A 21,316-nucleotide genomic window follows, 5' to 3' on the forward strand; every position below is an offset into this window, starting at 1 on the left:
CCCCCAAACACACACACACACACACGTGATCTAGTGTTTCTGTTCTGATCAAATTTGACCTGTTTAATCTCCATTTACCTGCAAAACAGTTTTAAATAAATAAGTCCATACTCTAAACTATAATCTATAATTAGCCACATCATTTAAACATTTGGGAATAAACAGTTATGGCCTTTGTCGGACAGAAGTGCAGAAGTGAAATTTGGACACTTAGTAACATTGGAAACCTTGTCACAAAATTGTGTATATTGACTGTATGTGATTTAGTGCTGCATCCTCTCACAAAGGAGTGATGTGTACATATACAGTATAAATGTTCATTACTCAGTTAAAGAATTCTTGAATGTTGCCATTACATGGTGAAACCAGACATTTTAACTGTTACTGTAATGCCATGATAGATGGTATTATAGTTGGTACCAAGATACCATGTAGCTGTATCAGCTGAAGAGTAGCGGTAACTTAGAGGAGAAGGCCCATCTTGGCATCAGACAGGACAGTAGTCTGCTTCACAGAGGAAGCTAATAAACTAATGAAGATGTATTGATCCACGTGTTGTATAAATATTCAGCTCTCTAAAGTAGTGGAGGCGAGACATGAACTAGAAGGCACAGGCAAACACAAACACAACAGACCTTTTCAATGCCTACTGGAGTTTATTATTTATCTATTTGATTGAGGAAACAGATTCATACACTATGAGGTGCATCGGTGGCCATGTTGGAAAAAACAAGCATACAATATGGAGACAATGATAATCTACTGACAGCATGCAGACAGTATACATGCATTTAGGTGGAGATTGTGAAATAAAAGACTTTTAAGCAAAGCATACACATTTTTCCCCTTGAAGCTAACCTTTCTCTTGCTGTTACTGAAAGTGGTTTCTATGGTAACAGTAGAACACAATATGTGCCCCATTTTGGAATGGGTGCAGCTGTGCTGGTTCAGCCTAGATGGTCTCAGCTGAAGTTGATCCAAGTTGTACTTCCAGTCCAGGTTGTTTGGTGTGTGTGTGTTTACTTGCACTGGCTGCCGGGCAGGTGCTCATTCTCAGGGTTGTAAGTAGTGGTGGCGAAACACTCTGCGGCCTTCCTGTCACACTCGCAGATGAAATGCTCACACTCGTCGTTGTTGTTGACTGTCAGAGAAAGATGCAGGGGAGAGTGAGCAGAAGCACAGTGGCGATATCCAGTACGACACGGACAGCATGAGCTTTAGAACTTAGCCTCTCCTTTTGTTCTATCTTACTCCAGACTTATGTTGAATGCTTTGCTAGTGTGCTACACTGAAATAGATACCAACATACTGTGCAAGTAAGGCCTAAGCCATAGATGATTATTAACCAAAGGAGACAGGCGAGTGTCTGACTGTGACTCACCTGGACAGGTGATGGTTTTGCTTGGCTCGTCGCAGGTGAAGCTGTAGATCTCGGTGTAGGGGTTATCAAAGATGGCCCAGCAATTAGGATGCTGCATGGCATCGCTGTAGCAACGGTCGTGCACCTCACAGCACCTGGGTGTGTATGACAAGTGGTCATGTGTTGAATGTAACAGACATCACCTACATAGGATCTCTCTTGAACATCTATCAATATGCCACATGCACCTATTGGCCTTATTTGCAAACCAAGCCATCGCCATTTTGTTGACATAGAAACACCCCGCCCCCTACGTAGCTAGTCAGCCCAGTCTTGACAGCATATTTGAGTCACTAGTACGCAATGGCTTCAATAAGTAAAGTTAGATATGTAGATATATGCAGATAAATGTGAATTCTAGATCTGTATGGTATAATTATGATATCCTCTGCTCCTCTACTAACATAATTTTTCCCACTCATTTTGAGTGGACGATATAATCTACTTTACCAATTCACATGAAACTTGGTATAGTTGTAGACCCACATAGCTGATATGAATATACTGTTTGTGTCCCTAGATGTGTCTTTCTATGTCAACAAAATGGCCACGGCAGGCTATTGTGACGCTAATAGAATAAGGCCAATTAATACTTAATAGAAATTGAGTATTAAAGGCACCGTCCGCAATTCTGGTGAAAGGTTGCTGGTATTTGAACTCAACACCCAGTCTTATACTTTTCCCATTTACAAAGCCAGGACTGTGTATGAACACCAGAGATTTTTTTTAGCGCACACAGAACAGACAGCTAGAGGACTGCAAGAAGCAATTTGCTAATTTTGCCAGAAAAGTGTTTGATTACAATTGCAGATTTCACTTTTAATAAGGTGAGTGTAGTTATGTGCCTCTCAGCACTAGGTGGTGGTGTTTTGGCTGGTATTGCGTTACCACAGGTCAACGGCTAGCAGTACCAGGCTATATGGCACATATTTCCCTTCACGTCAAGGAGACTGACCTGTCCAGATCATCCACAGGGGTTCCAGAGCCGCCCTTTCCGCAGTAGCAGCCGTAGTCAGCAAAGTCGAGGATGGGCCAGCTGGTTGGGTTTGCACAGAGGATCATGTCCCTGAACTGCCACAGCGCCCTGTAGTCCATGGCCTGAGCTACACACACACACACACACACACACACACAGACACACACACACACACACACACGCCAAGAGCAAGTTAAGAAAGAAAGCATTCACACAATAATTACTTTACATTTACTGTCACTGCTGACAGCAGTAAGGACTAAAGTTTACTATAATAATGTTTCCTGGCAAAATTACAATATAAAATATACAATGTGCCCCTTCAGCTGTATGTGGCATCTAAGATCGGGATAAGACCAAGCTACAGTTAAAATGATGCATGTTAGAAACAGCAGTTAGCATGGTACAGCACAGTACTCCTTTTCTAGTACTTTCCAGTACTCCTTGGCTTCATCAAAAACAAAATAGTATTGAACTCCAATCCATCAGTCAGTAATCTGTTTGACTGGGGGGGGGGGGGGGAAACACTTTTAATTTGTCGCATCATGCAGTGTACAATATAAGCTGACGTGAAAAAGAGACAAACTGATAATAAATAATCTGCCTGTGTCCTCAATGTGTGTGTGTGTGACTCACCAAAGCACAGACCAAAAGACAGGAGAAGAATGGCAGAGAGAGTGTTCATGTTGTCCAGAGAAGTGACCTGCTCATACTACACATCCCTGGAGACCTTTTTATTCTCTCCTGCAACCTTGGCTCCTGATGATAAGGCTGACTCACTTACACATGCTTTGCATTGTACACTAGCATGCACGTGTACACTCTCTCTACAACTCCCACGCTTTTCCATTTCTGTACCCAGACAAGCCTACCCATTTTTAGCAACTTCACACAAACTCGTTTGGCAGTTTCCATTTCTTGATAGCTGGTGGCTGTTCTTAGAATTAACCTCAGTGTGGGTGAGCAGCTATGTTATATTAGATTACGGTGATATTTAACTTGACCTGTCTAAGGTTATGCTGATTTTGTCAATTTGGAAGTTTAAGCCTGGAAAAATGGATACCTCTGTCGTGTTCCCTTCTTCTGGACACTTCTGTCTACAGTTATACTTCACAGGACTGGACATATAACAGATAGCTTGCATATGAAGTGACAGTATATGTTGCAATATATGATATGATGCCACATGATCTAATCTGAATATGACATGGTATAAATATCCATATTTATAGCAAGAGGCCAATAAATGAAAAACACATGAGTAGTAAAACACCAGTCTTTAATTAGGATAGAAATCTGGAACACAGCATGAAAAATACATAAAAATGGAATGGAATCTTTTTACACTTAATTCTCTCATGCCTCTGTAGTACACAGGCCACCGTCACACACTCAGATTACCTTTAGTGAACTCAGGCCAAACAAACTGGTCCCTCCACTTACTTACTTAGGGATGGATATTTGGCCACACAAATATAAATAAAAATAAAATAAAAAAACTCTAACTAAATCACAAAAGCTCTTGTATATAATACGTAAAGAGTATAATGCTCAAACTGATTTGAACTCTTGCCTAAACTAAGTGAAGGCCCTTTTGTAGACTTTGGCAAGCGGGGAGTGTAAAGTGAGGATCGGGATGAATAAGCTTTAACACAGAGGCCCTTTGAAGTGAGTGTTTTGTTTCGACGGGGCCATTCGCTCCGCTCTCATACCTACTTGTAACATGAGAGGCTTTGTAAAAAAAAAGCACTCAAACTTCAGCTCCCTGTCCAAATATTCAGAGAAATACCATTTTATCACATAGGAATCAGTGAAAATTAAGCCTGTGCTGGAAATACAGCAGCATCTTCAGAGGGAGCCAGAAGGGTGTAACTAGTTACACTCCAAACACATCCCTTTCAATCATAACTCCTTGAATACTGTTCACTCTAAACACTCTACAGTCAAATGCTGACTTTGAGTAGCCGGTCCTGATCAGGCATAAATCTGCATGAATTAGCAGGACCTGGCCCAGGTCTGGACCAGATCCCGCATAGATTAGCAGAATTCGACTAAAATTTCGCCCAAATTTAGTAAGGGTTAATAGGATCACACCCAAATCTGCATGGGTTAGCAGGATCCGGTCCAAATCTGACCAAACTCTAGCATGGGTTAGCAGGATCCGGTCCACATCTACCAGAGTGGGCATCTACCTGGGTTGGTTGATCTGCCTGTTTATCCGTACAGTAGATCACAATGTGCGCTACATGTGGAGTGTTTGTTTCAGGAAGGAGAGAGAGAGTGGAGGGATTGAGAGATGGACAGAGTGAGAGAGCGGAAGGGAAGGGGTTTGGTTCAGTCAGTAAGGGGTCAGATGGGCTTGTAGAGGAGAGTTGTGACATACTTCTTCTTGTAGCGATGTGTGGCACTCAGTACCATCACTCCATCCTAGAGACCAAGAAACAGAGAGAAAGAGACCGGTCAATATCACGTCATTCTTTTACTTTGTCCTGTGTTCAAACCATTCTTGTATTTAATAGTATCGTAATAGTGAAGATAATCTATAATGGATATTGGCAATATGGCAACAGAAAGCTTCTAAAAACAGACTTGATGTGTTTCTGTGCAACTTACCTTGATGGACAGCGCATAGAGGTGATTAAGCATGACATGATTGGGCTCTGGAAGCAAGGCTGGGTCACACTGTAACCAAAGCAAAGCCCAATGAGATTTCATTTTACCTGATGTGTTATTGACATCCAAAACATTAATTATCATAATCGTATTCATCTTGAACTGTCTTTAAACAGATGGTCCAAAGACAAGTCCTAACTGATGTGAAATTGAGAAGGAGACATTCAACACACAAAAACGTTCAAGTTTATCTTTTACCTTGGCCTTAGATTAAATTAGACTAGAGATTCGTTTTTTTACATAGCCTACGTTAAGAAAAAAAGGCTTTAAACCACTAAAAGACCCTTTCATAAAAGTAATGAGCAAGAATGTTTGTGTGTGTGCTGAGACTCACTGATATCCCGGTGTCCTTGTTGAGGATGACCTGCAGGAGGTGGGGAGGGAGGATGGGGGGGTTCTTAAACTTCTCGTCCTGCTTAGGCGTGTAGGCATCCTGATGGTACGGCCCAGGAGGAGAACTCGACAGGTCTGTCAGGAGACACGGCAGAATCAGGAGAAACAGCAGCATCAGAAGCACTATGCACACTGTGTGTGTGTGCGTGCGTGCGTGTGTAGGCCTCCTGATGGTACGGCCCAGAAAGAGTACTGGACAGGTCTGCCAGGATGGCATCAGAATCATCTCTCTCTTTCTCTCTCTCTCTCTCCCCCCCGTGTGTGTGTGTGTGTGAGTGTGAGTGTGAGTGTGAGTGTGAGTGTGAGTGTGAGTGTGAGTGTGAGTGTGAGTGTGAGTGTGAGTGTGAGTGTGTGTATGTATGATATATGTATGTATGAATGAGTGCCAGTGTGTGTGTGAGAGACAGAGAGAGAGAGGGTTAGAGAGAGTGTGTGTAAGTGTGAGTGTGTGTAAGCGTGTGAGCATTTCCTACCTGACATATCTGAGCATTTCTGTGAGTCCACCATCAGAGCATCAAACACCTCAAAGTCCGTCTTTTTGACATGGATGATGTTGTTAACAGTCCCCATCTGATTAGTCACTACAGGCTGGGGCATGGGGACACACAAGGAACAGTAAGATGTCTGAGCTAAAGCAACACAGAAACAAACACACACTGTTAGGTGAAAATTCACCCTAGTTAGCAAACTGTAGCATCTTGTACATATTTAGACTAAGTGGCACCTAATAATCTAAGTCACACACACACACACACACACACACACACACTCTAACACACACACAGAGAAAAGCCATGCTCCTGCTTTCATAAGCACATGATTCATACAAGATATATATTAATACAAGGCACTTGATTCATATATCCTTAGTCATTAACAGTGCTTTCAAATTATCTAGGGTTAGACACACACAAACACAATTACCTCGGATGGATCATGGATCCACTGTCCATCAACGTAGAATTTATACTGGTGCTCTCCTTCAGGTAAATCCACTATTGCTACAAAGTTGTTCTGACTACAATGAAAGAACAAAGAGAAGCCAAATGGAACAGTGTTAGGTAGGTAACTGCAGAAAAATTACAAGGGTTTTTATCAAATAAAACTGGTACCAGCAGGGAGCTGAGATCCAAGCTATTAGGTATACCTATTCAACTATGGCAACAATTTGCCACTGTTTGAGATATGGTTTCATCACACAAGTAGTTTGAGTATCATCTTCAATTTCATTTTGATGGCATATGGTGTGGGGAGTTATTTCTTAGCACACTTCAGGCCCCTTTTGAGCATCAATTGAGCATCATTTATATGCCACAGCCTAGCTTAGTATTGCTGCTGTCCAAGGCTAAATCACCAGCAACTCCATTCCAAATATGGACCAAAATCTAAATCTATCTAATTAAGCACAAAGGCGACAGGGGCAAGGTCTCTGAGGGATGTTTCCAGCACCTTGTTGAATACACCACAAATAATTATTATAATTTCTAAGAACAAGAGGCGGTCCGATCCGTTACCTGGAAGGTGTACCTAATAAAGTGACAGTGAGTGTGTATCTCGTGAAGTATATGATATATAAATCACACACCTCTGTGTGTTGAATGACTGTAATGCTCTATACACAAGTGCTAAAGAACCAACCAAGTGTGGCTCTAAGATTGTGTGCGCAGAGCTACTGGCCCAGATGGCCAAGAGAACTTTTTGTACAAGAAGCAGCGTCCCTGCCTGTCCATGTACATGTCCCCTCACAGTGTGACACAGATGTTCAGTACACACATGTACATTCAGTACACATTTGTACATACAGTACATTTACATTTCAGCTGACAGACAAAAAAAACCTCCAGGGACTTTGGACAGAAGTGTCCCTAGACAACTAAACACAGGTGGTTATGATTCCTGTTTCTCCCAGACAGGCATCACAACCTGAGGACACCCACCTCTTGGTTAAAGGGATCTTATGGTTCCAGTTGTTAAAGGAGCCAGACACGAAAACCTCTTTCCCGACACCGGTCCACCGGAACACGGTAGGCCTGTCCGCAACTGGGCCTTTATCGCTGGCTTCAATGTCCTGTCGCCAGGCAAAGAACTCGTCCTTCTCCATTGGGGCCTACGTAAGGAGAGGAGGAAAATTATATACTATACATATATAAGATAACTGTAGTTGTACTTTACAGTACCACATACACTTATACACAATGATATATATATATATATATATATTTATATAAATGTACTATTCATATAGTTGATTTTTTTCTGATGTGCAATGTTATTATAATATTTGAATCAACAAGATGTACAAATCTGCAACCCTGGATATCAACCGTGGACCTTGTGGTCCGAGTAGCTTCAAGTCAAGTCAATTGTTATAGTCATCATACATACAAGAGGATTAAAGTACACAATAAATATAAGTAAGTACTAAGTAGTGAAAAAGTAGACGTAATGCTTTGCTCCCCTGCTCTGCCTATTGAGCTACTGTTCGATGTAATCTCTGCAGCTCTACCCAAACCCCAGGCTTGCCTTCATGTCATCCCCATGGAAGATGTCTGCATCCTCGGGGCTGTCCATGAGGATTTTGGGCCGGTCCCCCTCCTTGGCTCCCCGGCTGTCTCGGCGGTGGGCTTTCTCCCCCTGGCCCATGGCTGCTCGCTCGCTGCTCGTGTTTCCCATGTTGCCGTTCCCTGGTCTTGCACGGAGGTCTCACAGGGCAAGAACCAGGAAGCTGCTCGCAACTGTGCCTGTGGGGCTCACACAGCTGTATGTGGGGGGGAAACAGGGAAATAATATTTAGGCATGACTGTATGGTAGTACTGTATGCATTAATTATCTTGCAATGATCAATTCCTGAGTTAAGTGATATCTTGGTTTTATTGGGTGGTACTTTGTATTAAATATACGATTAGTATGAGTTTTAGCTAACTCTTAAAATTTGGGATCCGGAATGATCGATCATCTAGATACATTTATATTTTTAAACAGAGTGCTTCTTGTGCTGAAACACAATGCAATGAAAGTTTCTGTCAACATGGAGAGGACATGTAATGGGAGTTGCAACAATTTGCAACAAGAGCAAATTGGCACATTTAATTTAAATTGGAATATCCGGCGTTAACTCGACAGCTGGCACTGTGAAAATAAAAAGCTATACCTGGACCTCGGAAACGTTACTTTACCACTGAAGGTCTCACAACAGCTGCTTCAACAAGGTCATGAGTGTGGACATCAAGTCTCGGCACTTCAGATTAGCAGTGAGGTTTCTCTTTTATGAGAAGCAAGTGACTAAGTAGGGAAACTTTAGCGGATTATTTAAGTTTTCATATGATGAATTAGTTTCATGCCCAGATTACCTACAATACCAAAGCTATATGTTAACTGTTAAATGTTTTATGCTATATGTTAACATCGTTAAATGTTAACTAGCTATATAGCAATAACTATTATCAGGCATAGAAAGCTAGCTTGATAGCTTGTAAACAGATACACCATAACACCATAAACACAGCTTATGTGTTAGCATGGCGGATGTGATAATATATTTGCTTGTATTTGGACAATGTTTGGATAACATTTGACAATGCTGATCTAACAGATCATAATTAAATATGTGTAGCCATAACGATGCAGTGTAAGCAACGCTCTCACCATGCTAATCGGCTAGCTAGCTAACTTAGCTTTTCACTTCGCTACAGCTGACTGTACTGTAGCTAGCAATTCCTCTAGTTTGTTTGCCAGCAGTGATGAACTCGACTCGAATAGCGCGTCAACACCATCAAAGAGTTGTGGTGGGTTAATTGGTGTTCTTTCAGTAGAATTTGGCTTACCTATTTGATGTCGTCTAACTCGGTGTACTTATTTTCTGTTTGGCTTATCTTTCATCATTTTTTCCATGTTTGCTTTCATTCGACGTCACATGAGGTGCCCCTCCTCCTTTCCTCTCTTCTCTCCGGAGTCTTCACCATGCGTAGACGACCATGTGTGAATGACAGTCCGTATGGATTGAGGTGCAAACAAGACGCGATAAATTCGCAGTAGGCTGTCATCACAGAAAAAGGGCTATTCAATAAACTGCTTGGAAAATCTCTAATTACTGTTATAACCTCATCAATGCTTATTCGAAAAAAAATTGGTGGAATAATGGTTGTAGGCCATACTTTATAACACATTATTTTTTCATCGCTATAGGCCTACACTATAGAATTGTTCAGTCTGAAACAATGTATTCATAATTAGAGAAAAGGCGTTTAAAAGTGTGAAAAGGCATAGATACTCTACACTGAAACCAGTAGGCTACTTAAGGCAACTTCAACACAAACACTCCAATTGAAAACGTGTGCTAATTAATTCCCTCGTCTTTTTCGGGGTGGAATAACCCGTTCCTGGTCACCTGAAACCTGTTTGTTGAGAACGGGTCACCATGGCTTCCTCTTCATTCGACACCCGAGATAGGCTACCTCTTTGTCCCCGAGTTACACCGTATGGGAGTTGCTGTAGGAACACATCCTTGGAGGATTCCAGCAGGTGCACAGGGTACCTTCACGTGACACCCAGAACCTCTGTGGCAACGCTACATACGAAGAAAGACACTGCTTCATGTTTTTTTGGGTGGACTTTATCTTCTAAATGACCGATTTAATTTCTTTGTTTTTATGATTAATTCAGTAGCATAAGGAATTTTCCAGTGCGTACTAAAATATTTATATTGTGACACATGACAAGGAAGCACTTTTCACAAAACCTCTGCAAACTGACGACTTCTCACAGCGTAAAGGAAAGAGTGGCGTTTTTAATCAGTTCAAGGAGCACAGAGAAGTAAGGTGAGCATGGGATGTCTTATGGTACGAACGACTTCACTGTGGATTACTGACACTGTGGCACACAGTGGTATAATGTTCTGAATGAATTACACTGACTAAAACGGTGTGCTCTGGTGAGGGAAATGACAGTGCCATTTGTGCAAACACATTGTAGTGAGTCACTGTCTTGTTGTTTTGGAACTTGAGGACAGAAGCCTCCCATGTCTGTCTGACTTCCAATGTTCAAAAGCAAACATACTGAAGTGAAGTAGCTATAGGTGTGGGTTGACTAAAAATACATACTGTGTCACCTTACACTACCTTTTAAAAGTTTTGGGTCACTTAGAAATGTACTTATTTTCAATGAAAACATACATATATTGAAATTGAATCTGATATGTACCAAAATGAATAGGAAATAAGGTAAGAGATAATGATTTTTAATCGGAATAGTTGTGTCTTGTTTTTTGTCAAAGCATCCTGTTTCTAACAAGGACATTTCTCAGTGACCCCACATTTTTGAACGGTTGAGCAGGTATACTGTATATTCTGAAGTATTTAAGAGTGGTTTGCTACAGGCGTGAATGTTCCTCTGGCACAAAAGCAAGTACTGTAGTGTGCAGTGTTTTGTGACCTCCTCAGTTTTAGGTCTAAACATAAACAAACCTGTGTTTATAGATTATTATCAGAAGAGCCTGTCTATCTAGCAGATGGCGTGATGCTTATTAAGTGCCTTAGGTTCTACATGTAGTGGAGTGGTTATTGAAATCTATGATTTTATCTTTTTTTACAGTTTAATTATCAGTAGGCCTTAATATGGAAAGAGAGAGGGCGACAAAGAGTGCACTTAGGGAGGATGACTGAACATCTGGATGATAACATTTCTCTCAAACAAATGTATGGAAGTTATGTGTAGGTGTGTAAGTTTTAAATTATGTGTGACTTTATGTTAGTTGTGTGTGATTTTACTCCTAAACAGATGCATTGCAGGGTGTTGAAAGCGAGGCATCCCTCCACCTCAGCATATACAGCTGCAGTCATACTGTTTGGATTCCTAGTGTCATTCTATGAAGGTGACTTTTCAAGATTCTTCCAATTGCCTGTATAAATAATATTATCGCCACATCAGAGGCCAGGCGTAAATACGTTAATAGGAAGCCTATTTTAGCATTCCCTTTGATTTCTAGAAAAGCCACAGACTACAGAAGCCCTAGTTTCTCTACACATCAGAATGATGCTATAAACCTTATCCAAAATGCCATCCCTTAGATTTACAAACCAAATATGCACAACACATGACCATTATATTCCGCTTCACTTTCCCCGTCTGTAATGTTTATGCTGTTGTTCAGATGTTGCCATGGCGATGGAGGTGACTTCCTCAGGGCCTCAGACTCTGCAGAAGGCCCAGGGGGATGCTATAACGCTGGGGTGCACCTACACACCCGGACCCCTGGACACTGGGGACCTGGACATCGAGTGGTCCATAATCAGCCCTGACACCACTCAGAAAGACCAGCCAGTAAGCACACCACAACTGTTATTAACAAGCTTTTCCTATCTGCATAACACACATATCTAGGCAAAGTAGACTTTGGAGAATATATCTGGGCTATTGGGATTCATATGTGCTGAAGACACACTGAAAACTGGGGCATACAAATAAGAGGAACACGCTTTTTGTGTATGCCGGGGGTAAATAAATAGATTCATCTATTAGAATTTGAGTTGCTCTTGTGGCTCAGGGGAAGTGATGTTTGTTTTTCCATCTCTTGTTCACAGGTGTGGTCTATTTTGGTTATTTACTTATCTCACCGTTATACCGGGATAATCATTGCTTATTGACTTAGCTGAGAGATGTGGTCACTTCAGTTTACCAATGAATGACTGAGTTGGTGCAATAACAGCAATTCGTTTATCACAACAGGGTGGAAGCCCTCTTTATATACTGTAAATAGGGTGCTAATCTGTCAACAATAGACCGGGAGTCAAAGGACAGAACTCGTAGTTGTAGCAGAAACTGTGACTTTGAAGGGTGCGTTTGCCAGGTTGTGGACAGATTCTAGAAGGAAAGATCCCAGTCTTTGTTGCATCCTTTCCTGAGTGAAACTCTCACTTCTGACCTCAAAAGCTCAGGGATCATATGCACTGGTCCTATCTGGTCTCTACAATTGGACATTTCTAATCAAGTCAGTATTTACAAGTGCCTGCCCCTGGAAATACAATACAATGATCCAAAACTGAACAATCTCTGTGAATTAAATCTCTTCTGCCTCCTGATCACTGATCCATGTGTCTACCTCTCAGGTTATTTCCTACACAGGAGGGAGGAAGTATATCCATGGCAACCCTGTCTTAATGAAGGGGTTGGACTTCGCAGCTGGCAACCCGTCGAATGGAGATGCCTCCATCTCCATCACTCCAGTGTCTGCTGCCCACGGTGGCCTCTATCAGTGCAAGGTGAAGAAAGCGCCAGGGGTGGACACGCGGAAGATCTCCCTGGTAGTCATGGGTAAGAGTAGTTTCTCCATCTGCCTGTGTGTTTTTATTAATACCATCTGGATTTAAAGGTACTGTCCACAATACGGGCAAAAGGTTGTTGACATTTGATCTTAAAAGTCAATCAAATTGCACCCCAATGAATCTGTGTACATTTTACAAGTAGGTTACAGATAGTTCCCATCTTTAAGTAAACTTCCCATAACACTTAATGCAATACTTCCAGTTTCCCTAAAAGGTTTTCAGCATCACAAGTAATCTGCCTCTTTTGTTTTTGGTTATGTATTTTACTGTGAAACATGAAACTTGAAATGATTACCTGTGAATTTCAGTATGTCATTGGGTTCAAAAACAGGAGTCTTCATTGGTTGCTCTGACTTAAGTTATGCTCTTTATTACTTAAGCTAGCTTTACACGACAACGATCTGAACGCAAACCGCAAAAGTGGCGTTGCGTTCCCACTTTTTATTTCGCGTTTAGACGAGAGTCTTTGGGTGGAAATCTGCATGCAGACGGTGACGCAAAAGTGTGTGAAATTGAACTTAACGGTGCAGACGTGGAGGTACCTACTGCAGGATGTATATGTGTCCATTCTATTCCACTATGGCTATTTTAACGCGATTGGGTGCTTATTTATTTATTCATTCACTTACATTTGCAGTGTTCGTGTACATTTACATTTAGTCATTTAGCAAACGCCTTTGGCCAAAGCGACGTAGGCTACAAGGGATAGAACAGACAAGCTTCGAGACCTAGTGTAATTAATGCGCCTTCTCTGTTCTGTTTTATCTGTGATTACTCGGCTAATTTGCTGAAATGACTCCTGGATAGATATCAAAGCAGCTTGAATCTCCGACTGATGGAAATAATACGACATGTTTGTTGTTGTTTGGCTGTATGCACATGGATATGATGTCAACGCGTATGCGAGGATAGCCAGCGTGAGCAGCTCAGAGCACACTTTTGCGTTTTCAACCCTTTAGACGGGAACGCGACGGTGGAGCGTTTTTAAGATTTCCACTCTGGAGGGTGGGTTCATTTTTTTGCGTTTTTAAGCCCCAAAAACGCTGTCGCCATCTAAACAAAAGGCACATCTGATAAAATATTTTGTCGGTTTCACCCGGGAGCGTTGTCGTGTAAAGCCACCCTTAGTGTATTTATCACTCTACTGTCACCAGGGTAAACACACCTGCATGGTCCTCGTGTCCTTTAATCAGTTAAGGAACAGATGTACCTTTAAAGACATTTCCTCTCTCTTCCAGAGCGCCCGTCCATGCCCAAGTGTTGGGTGGAGGGAGGCGAGGCGGTGGGGAGCCCCGCGTCTCTGCACTGCAGGTCCCCCCAGGGGTCCCCTCCTCTGGCCTACCAGTGGAAGAGAGAGATCGGAGGACCCATACCCCCTGCAGTTACACAGAGTGAGTGCGTCCTCTACTGAAAGCCAAGTGCAATTACATCATGCAATCAATGCCAATACTAGTAGTGGTCTACTACTATTGCAGATAGGGATGCAAATTATCGATTAATTCATTAATCATTAGTTGATAATCTTATCGATCGACTTTCGATTAATTGATAAGCGGTGTTTTTCACCTGAGTTTCAGTGCTTCAATAGGGCCTTTACAAATATCAGCTAAATAGTTGAGTTATTATATTACATTACATTATGATAATTATATTCTATTCTATTATACATTCCTCAAGTAATTATGCATTAGGAAAAGAAAGCAGAAAAGTTTTTTTATGGTATAACAAAATACATTCTTTAATTTAAAACAAAGAAATAAATTATGGACTGGCTCAGTTCTTGCATTTGAAACAGACATACAAAAAAAAAGAATAGAAGACATTAAATAGAGAGCCAAACAGAATATTATTGAGCCTATAGATTATGAAGAAACTGCATCTAGGCTATTACAAGCTAAATAGCCAACACAACTCTCTGAAGTTTAACTCGCGCTCACGGTAGTGAGGGATAGAGTAGTTCCATTCTTAGTGGCAAGCCATCAGGCAAAGGTAAGCTAGCCCGCTAACGAGCTAGGTATATATCATTAAGCCTGAGTGAGCTAGTCCGCTATCAAGCTAAATAGCCAACTCAACACTTACTTACTTACTAACTCTCATGAGCCAAACTCGCGGGCACACGTTAGCGCGGGAGTAGACAGAGATATTCATATTCATAGCAAGGTGAGCTAGCCCGCTAACGAGCTAGGTAGCTAACTCTATGAAGTCGCAGTGAGCTAGCCCGCTAACGAACTAATAGCTAACCTGAGTTTTAAGACTAGCCTTAACTCGCGGCAGTAAGCGAGAGAAGGTATAATACAGTGTAGCTGTGATTACCAGGTGAACTGGTGGTGTCATGCAGGACAGCAGCATGCACGGTGTTCAAATGATAACTGAGTGAGCTAGTGGAACTATTGTATTTCAATACCGCATTACACAGAGAACATTTGACTTCTTTGCCTGAATTAACAATGTTGAAGTGGTCCCACACCGCACTCAACCGGTCTCTCGCGCTAGCGCCCTCTAGCGATTAATCGTGATTAATACATTTTGATCGAGCAACCTCTTAATCGACAATTAATCTAAAGTCGATTAATCATTTGCATCCCTAATTGCAGATGCTGCAAATATGCAACAACTACAACTAATGAAAATACAGAGCTTTCAGCAACATAAACATAAAAACAGGATTCTTTGAATGGCACATTTATTACTTCATTCATTATAAAAATCATTATTTCCAATGTTGTTATTGACAACATTTCCTATTCTTTTTTATATGTTTCCTGTTTCTCTTTTCATGTCTGGTTTCATGGAAAACAAGGACATTTCTAAGTGACCCCAAAATGTTGAACGGTATATACATGTATTTCTTGTGTACTGTAGTTACTTGTATAGTGAGTATGTTTGTGTGTGTGTGGCTCAGACTCTTTGACAGGGGAACTCAGGATCAGTAATCACTCTGAAAGCTTCGTTGGAATTTACACCTGTGAGGTGAGCAACATCGTTGGCAAAGAGCGCTGCAAATTCAGCCTGCGGGCCCTCAAACGTAAGTTCAGCACAAACACACACACTTTAAATAAATACACACACTAATAAATACACACAAATGCTGATAAGTTCTCAAGGAAGTGAATCAGCCAGTTATTACCATGCTTTTACACACACCCAGTCTGTTCACATGTCACTATGATATAGATATCATATCTCTGTTTTATATTTGCCTTTCTTCACATAACAGACTGCCCACTAAGCAGTTCTTTAGAGACTCCCATTTCAGGTGTGCATGTGAGCTGCCTGGGCGTACAGCACAGCATTTTCAACCCGTTTAGCTATAATGGGACCGTTAACCTGTGTTTCTATTCATTGCTGTCTGCCTCTTTGAGTATTGGTTGCTTAACTAAAAGCACCATCTCTCCAGTGGTCAGATTGCCTCTATTTCTAAAGTATGCTGTGTGACCCCTTTATCTGTATCTGCTGTATGTTTGTTTGCAAAGGACACTGTCTGACCACTATCTCTGTGTCTGTGGTTGTGTACAGCCCCGAGTAAAGCAGGGGTGGTGGTGGGGACCGTGGTGGGATGCCTGCTGCTCATCGTGATCATCCTGATAATCATCTGGCTGCTGGTCTACAGGCGACGGCCTGGCCACGAAAAGGAAGTGTCCAATGAGATCAGGTATGGCCTTTATGAAGAAGCTAAAAGAGTTTACTAAGATCCTGAGAAGATTTGAACGATTTAACAGGTTGAATGTTTTTGAAGTACATGGTAGGTTGCTTTGCTGGGTATCTCTTTTACTTATAATCTTTCTCTCTTTAACATCCACACGCCCCTTACTATCCTCTCCTTCGCCATTCTTTCCTTCTCATTTCTGCAGGTGAAATTTTTAAATGAGGCTCATTTTCAAAATAAGGAGGAAAGCTTGAATGACCTTGATCGCTTTCTTCCTCTCCAGAGAGGATGTCCTGCCCCCTGAGAGCCGCCCAACCAGCCGTGTCTCCAGCCACCACAAGGGAGTGGCCTACAGTCCGGTGGGTGGAGCCTCCCAGCTCCCGTCTTCCTCAAGCACCACCTACTCCACGGCCAAATATGAGTACGACAGTCGATTTGGCTACGCTGTCTGAGGCCTGGGTCAGGCACGTCTCTGACTGCTGGGTCACCAAGAGCATCGCTTCTCATCTCTCAGCTGTACAGCAGAATATGCTCTGCCATGCTGCCACTGCCAGGCTATGTTTCTGGCATGGGGAAGGTCTCATGGGTGTGATGCATACATTTATTATATGGCAACGCCAGTACGAGCGTACTGATTGGCTAATGGGTAGTCATGCCACCCGCGTATTGCCCTCCTCACCGGTCAATACGGATCCGTATTGCCCTCTGACAAAAAATTCAAAATGAGCGAAAGCGATCAGCGTGAGTTTTACTATCCAGACAAAAATTAAAACACCAACAGCCTTGCGGAAATTCATCAGAAGCAGATATTTGTTATTGAAAGTGATGATGAAGACTAGAAACTATAGTTTGAATCACTTGTGTTGTTACTTTAAATTAAAGCCATTTTAGCTCAGCTGTGTTGTCTGTTTTCTATTGATCATTGTAACCTCAAGTTAGCAAGTATTTGGTTGCTAAACAACACCTGAAACACATCATGTCGCGACTCGTGAGAAGACTTGATAGCTCAACAAAACACCATTTTTTTTTCTATTTACATTTATCATTTATTTTTATTTACAAAATGAAAAGGGCAAAAAATGCCATATAATTAACAACCTATTCGCCATTGGCGTATCAACCACCCTATCGCTCGGTCGATACACTAAATCCTCAGTTTAATATTTCCCGGCTGACCTTACTCTCGGTTAGGAGGAAGTTAGTCCTATGTTATGGGAAATAGGAGGTCTTTTAAACTGTATATTTAAGTTTATGGTATTCGGAAGATGCTTTTGTCCAAAGCAACTTACAAAAACATTAAAAAAAGACTATTCAGACATTCCTTACAGTCAGAAAAAAAGCATTATGCATAATATAACAAAATGTGTATAATAATATTTATTATTATATGGCAACGACAGTACGAGCATTCTGATTGGTTAATGGGTAGTCATGCCAGCCGAGCATTGACGTTCTAGCCGGTCTGCGGTCTGATAAGTATTCTTATTGCACACCCCATCAATCTTAAAAATGAGTGATACCATGTATTGATAGAATCAGGACTCCTATTATGAAATTATCTGAGAACAGGAAACCAGTTGAATGTCGTGGTAACATGACAGTTGATGAGAGTTGAAGAATAAAGACTCAAGAATTCATGAACATTTTGATATTGGGTAATACTTTATAGGACTTCAGAAGCAGCGAAAATGTGTTATTGAAAGTGATGATGAAGACTTGACTACTATTGTTTGAAAACCTTGTGTTTAACTGTAAATTAAAGCCATTTAAGCTGAGCCCTGTTGTCCGTTTTCTATTGATCATTGTAACTTGAAGTTAGCAAGTCATTGTTTGCTAGGCAACACCTGAAACACTGTGTCGTGAGAAGACTTGAGAGCTGAACAAAGCGACATGATTTCTATTTACAATTACCATTTATTTTCAAAATAAAAAGAGCTTAAATGCCATACAATAAACAACTTACTAACCTCGACCGTTCGGTCATGCAGGTATATCAGACTTCGGCCCCGCAGCATCAACCTCGCTATCGATACCTTATGGCCTCTGTCTGATATTTACCTGCATGACCTCACTCTCGGCCAGTAAGTAGTTAATATCAGCATTGTTAAACTGTTCATTTGTCTTTAACAAAACAACCCAACTGTTATCTTCTTGATAATGTCTAACTTAATTTATTAGGACTTTTATGTATGTGATATTTCTTAAATTTGTATGTGAGTTGACTGTAAATAGATTTTTCACTACTGAGTAAAACATGCAATATTTTCTGAAAGTGTGTGCTTTGTCATCTCAGCTCCTCACTTATGTATGTTTTTAAAGCAGACAGTAGGGGGTGCTAGTTCCCTATTCAGCAACTCCCCATAAACCATTCCCTGTAACCATTGCCTAGTGACAGGTCTTTGGAGTTTCAGAGCTGACAGAGAGAAGCACCGAGTCCATTAGGTGAGTGAGGTTTGGGGACGAGACTCTCCTGCAGTGTGTGCGGTCAGGCTGTGTGTGTTAGATGGTACTTGCTGCTGTCCCCGCAGCAGGTTTGGATCAGTGTTAGTAAAGAGTGCAAATGAAGGTCACAATAAGGGGTGTGCACGTGACTATATAAATACGTTTAATTTGTTTTATTATGCATTTATCTGGCCTTGAGCAATGCTAGTTAGCTGCTCTTATTTTATATTTTACTGTCTTCATTTTTATGTTTTTATGAAGTAAAACTTGGGAACTAAGCACAGCTGGTCTAATATACTCAGGTGTTGCTGGTCAGAAGAAAAGAACCGAGCTGATATTTTTACACAGTCATTCTGCCCCCATTCATTCACACCCCATTCTGAGGTCTGATGCAGTGAGATAAAGTGTATGAAAAAGAAGTTTAATGGAAATGGTAATACTGTAATAAAGGAGTGGCAGAACTCATTTCCTGATTTCTGCTTTCTCTTGGTAGTTTCCATCAGACGCAGGAAATGCATTGTGTCAGCCACAAAATGGTAAGAGTCTCATCTCCATAACTCCATGACTGCGTCTTTGTGGTGATGATAAATTCATATTCAAAGCGAAAACACTTTTAATTGAATTAAAAAATGTGTATTTGCTGAATAATAATTGATTCATTCTTTCCTAATTCTTGTCTTAACTCCGCACACACAAGTATGTGTTTCCTTTATGTGTTTCTGTCGTAGCTTCTTGTTGTTGAATGTTTTGATTATCTTCCTGCTCTGTGACCTTTATAGCTGGAGGTATTTTTAACTTCTCTTTCCCTGCTGTTTTCAGGGAGTGAATCTCTCCTCAGATGGCTATTCAGAGGCAGGTGATGTGACAGGTAGAGGCAGTGGCGGGGGAGGGGGGGGTCTCTCCGCTGTCTCAAAGGCTGGCTGTCTTATTGTGGCCGTGACCCCATCCCCCCCCCCCCCCCCCCCCTGGCCTCAATAACAGCTGAAATGCCACACAGTAGCCCTCTCCTCCTCCTCCTTTGAGGAGCCCTGCATTGGTGTGGAGGACCTCTGGTGCTGCTGCCCCAGCCTGGCAGAGCACACAACACTATCTTCATTTTCATCTTCATCCTGCTCCTCACCTCTGCTCTAAATGACAGCATGATGATGACATGAGCAGGCCTGGGCACTGAAAGATAATAAACCCTCTCTCTCTCTCTTTCTCTCTCTTGCTCTCTCTCTCTCTTTCTCTCTATCTTCTAATTCTTCTTTCTGTCAATCTTTCTCACTTGCTTCTCTCTCTCTCTGTGTCTGTCTATTTATCACCCCCCCCTCTATCTTTCTATCCTGGTCTCTGACTCTGTCTCTCCCACATGGAGATGATCTGTCCTCTCTCCACCTTTCTTTTTTGCCCTCTCTGTGTCCATCTCTCTCTCACTTTCCACCACTATCCTCCTTTCTGCCCAATCAAAACCCTGAATGTATAACTCCTAAAGCAAGATGATGTACTGTTCCTCTTCATTTCTCTCTCTCTCTCTCTCTCTCTCTCTCTCTCTCTCTCTCTCTCTGCCTCTGTCTGTCTGTCTCTCTCTCTCCCTCACTCCTCTGCCACCCTCTGTCAATACATCTATTTAATTTTCTCTATCTCTCCTCATGCTTCTCTCTATCTTTCTTGTTTTTTCTTAGTGATCCATTTCTCTCTGTCCTCCGCTATGCCACCTCATTCCTGTCTTGTTTCTCTCTGTTTTCTACTCCCCCTTCCCCCTCATGTTATCTCTCTTTCCTTCTTTTTCTCTTGCTGTGTGTCATCTTTTCCTCCATTCTCCTCACAAGGACCAATTAATCCCCTGCCAGCACTCTGTCTGTTACACCAACTCACGTACTAACACACACACACACACACACAAACACACACACACACAAATGCGTTAATACACACACCCACTTTCTTACTGACACACTCACACACACACACACACACACACACACACACATACACACACACACACACACACACACACACACACACATATACACACACACATATACACACATTCATACACACTCACCTTTTGACACATGTACATACACACTCACATACATTCATGCAAAATCACAAACACTTTCCCACAACAAATGTCAAACACTCCTCACCTTCAAAGACATTGTGCAAGCGCTCTCTCTCTCTCCTTGCTCTCTCTCTCTGTCTGTCTCTCTCTGTCTATCTTTTTATCTCTCTCTCTTTCTGTGACTGAATGTTTGTGTATTAGTTGACATATAACTGAAATAAGCTGAAACCCAAGCAGCCTTCTTTATCTACAGTACCACTGAAATAGTATTGCATAATCCTAACAATTCCCCCCACCTCCCCCCTGCCTCTCTCTCGCCCCCCTCTGGGTCCAAACCTTCTGTCTGGATCCTTACAGCACACTAGAGTCTCTATTTCATGATCTCAGCCCCAAGCACCAT

At 41.7% G+C, this 21,316-nt stretch overlaps 3 protein-coding genes across 3 annotated transcripts; 1 reads left to right on the top strand and 2 right to left on the bottom strand.

Moving 5' to 3' along the window:
- Positions 1-1,019: 1,019 nt before the first annotated feature.
- LOC308372318 (phospholipase A2-like) lies at positions 1,020-2,515 on the bottom strand (the record flags this gene model as incomplete). The annotated part of the gene is made up of 3 exons (XM_080847474.1): positions 1,020-1,141; positions 1,382-1,515; positions 2,376-2,515. 3 exons carry the CDS (start codon positions 2,513-2,515, stop codon positions 1,020-1,022), a joined length of 396 nt encoding a protein of 131 aa, XP_080703600.1.
- A 1,143-nt stretch (positions 2,516-3,658) lies between these two features.
- On the bottom strand, positions 3,659-9,422 carry prkab1a (protein kinase, AMP-activated, beta 1 non-catalytic subunit, a). The gene is made up of 8 exons (XM_080847986.1): positions 9,287-9,422; positions 7,986-8,220; positions 7,400-7,569; positions 6,387-6,480; positions 5,936-6,050; positions 5,404-5,537; positions 5,010-5,078; positions 3,659-4,823 (listed from the first exon to the last, which is right to left on the bottom strand). The coding sequence occupies exons 2-8, from the start codon at positions 8,133-8,135 to the stop codon at positions 4,746-4,748; spliced, it is 810 nt and encodes a 269-aa protein (XP_080704112.1). The 5' UTR covers positions 8,136-8,220; positions 9,287-9,422; the 3' UTR covers positions 3,659-4,745.
- Positions 9,084-16,879, top strand: vsig8a (V-set and immunoglobulin domain containing 8a; the record flags this gene model as incomplete). The annotated part of the gene is made up of 7 exons (XM_080847475.1): positions 9,084-9,090; positions 11,611-11,780; positions 12,566-12,770; positions 14,020-14,172; positions 15,684-15,806; positions 16,298-16,433; positions 16,711-16,879. The coding sequence occupies 7 exons, from the start codon at positions 9,084-9,086 to the stop codon at positions 16,877-16,879; spliced, it is 963 nt and encodes a 320-aa protein (XP_080703601.1).
- Positions 16,880-21,316: the final 4,437 nt, after the last annotated feature.

The sequence above is a fragment of the Sprattus sprattus genome (genome assembly GCF_963457725.1).
Source record: "Sprattus sprattus genome assembly, chromosome: 11".
Taxonomy (NCBI): domain Eukaryota; kingdom Metazoa; phylum Chordata; class Actinopteri; order Clupeiformes; family Clupeidae; genus Sprattus; species Sprattus sprattus.

Coding starts and splice junctions, on each gene's coding strand:
- prkab1a (XM_080847986.1), bottom strand. CDS start 8,135: ATGGGAAACACGAGCAGCGAGCGAGCAGCCATGGGCCAGGGGGAGAAA. Junction 5,538..5,935: donor GAAATGCTCAGATATGTCAG/GTAGGAAATGCT, acceptor GTCTCCTGACAG/ACCTGTCGAGTTCTCCTCCT. Junction 4,824..5,009: donor TCTATGCGCTGTCCATCAAG/GTAAGTTGCACA, acceptor CTTGGTCTCTAG/GATGGAGTGATGGTACTGAG.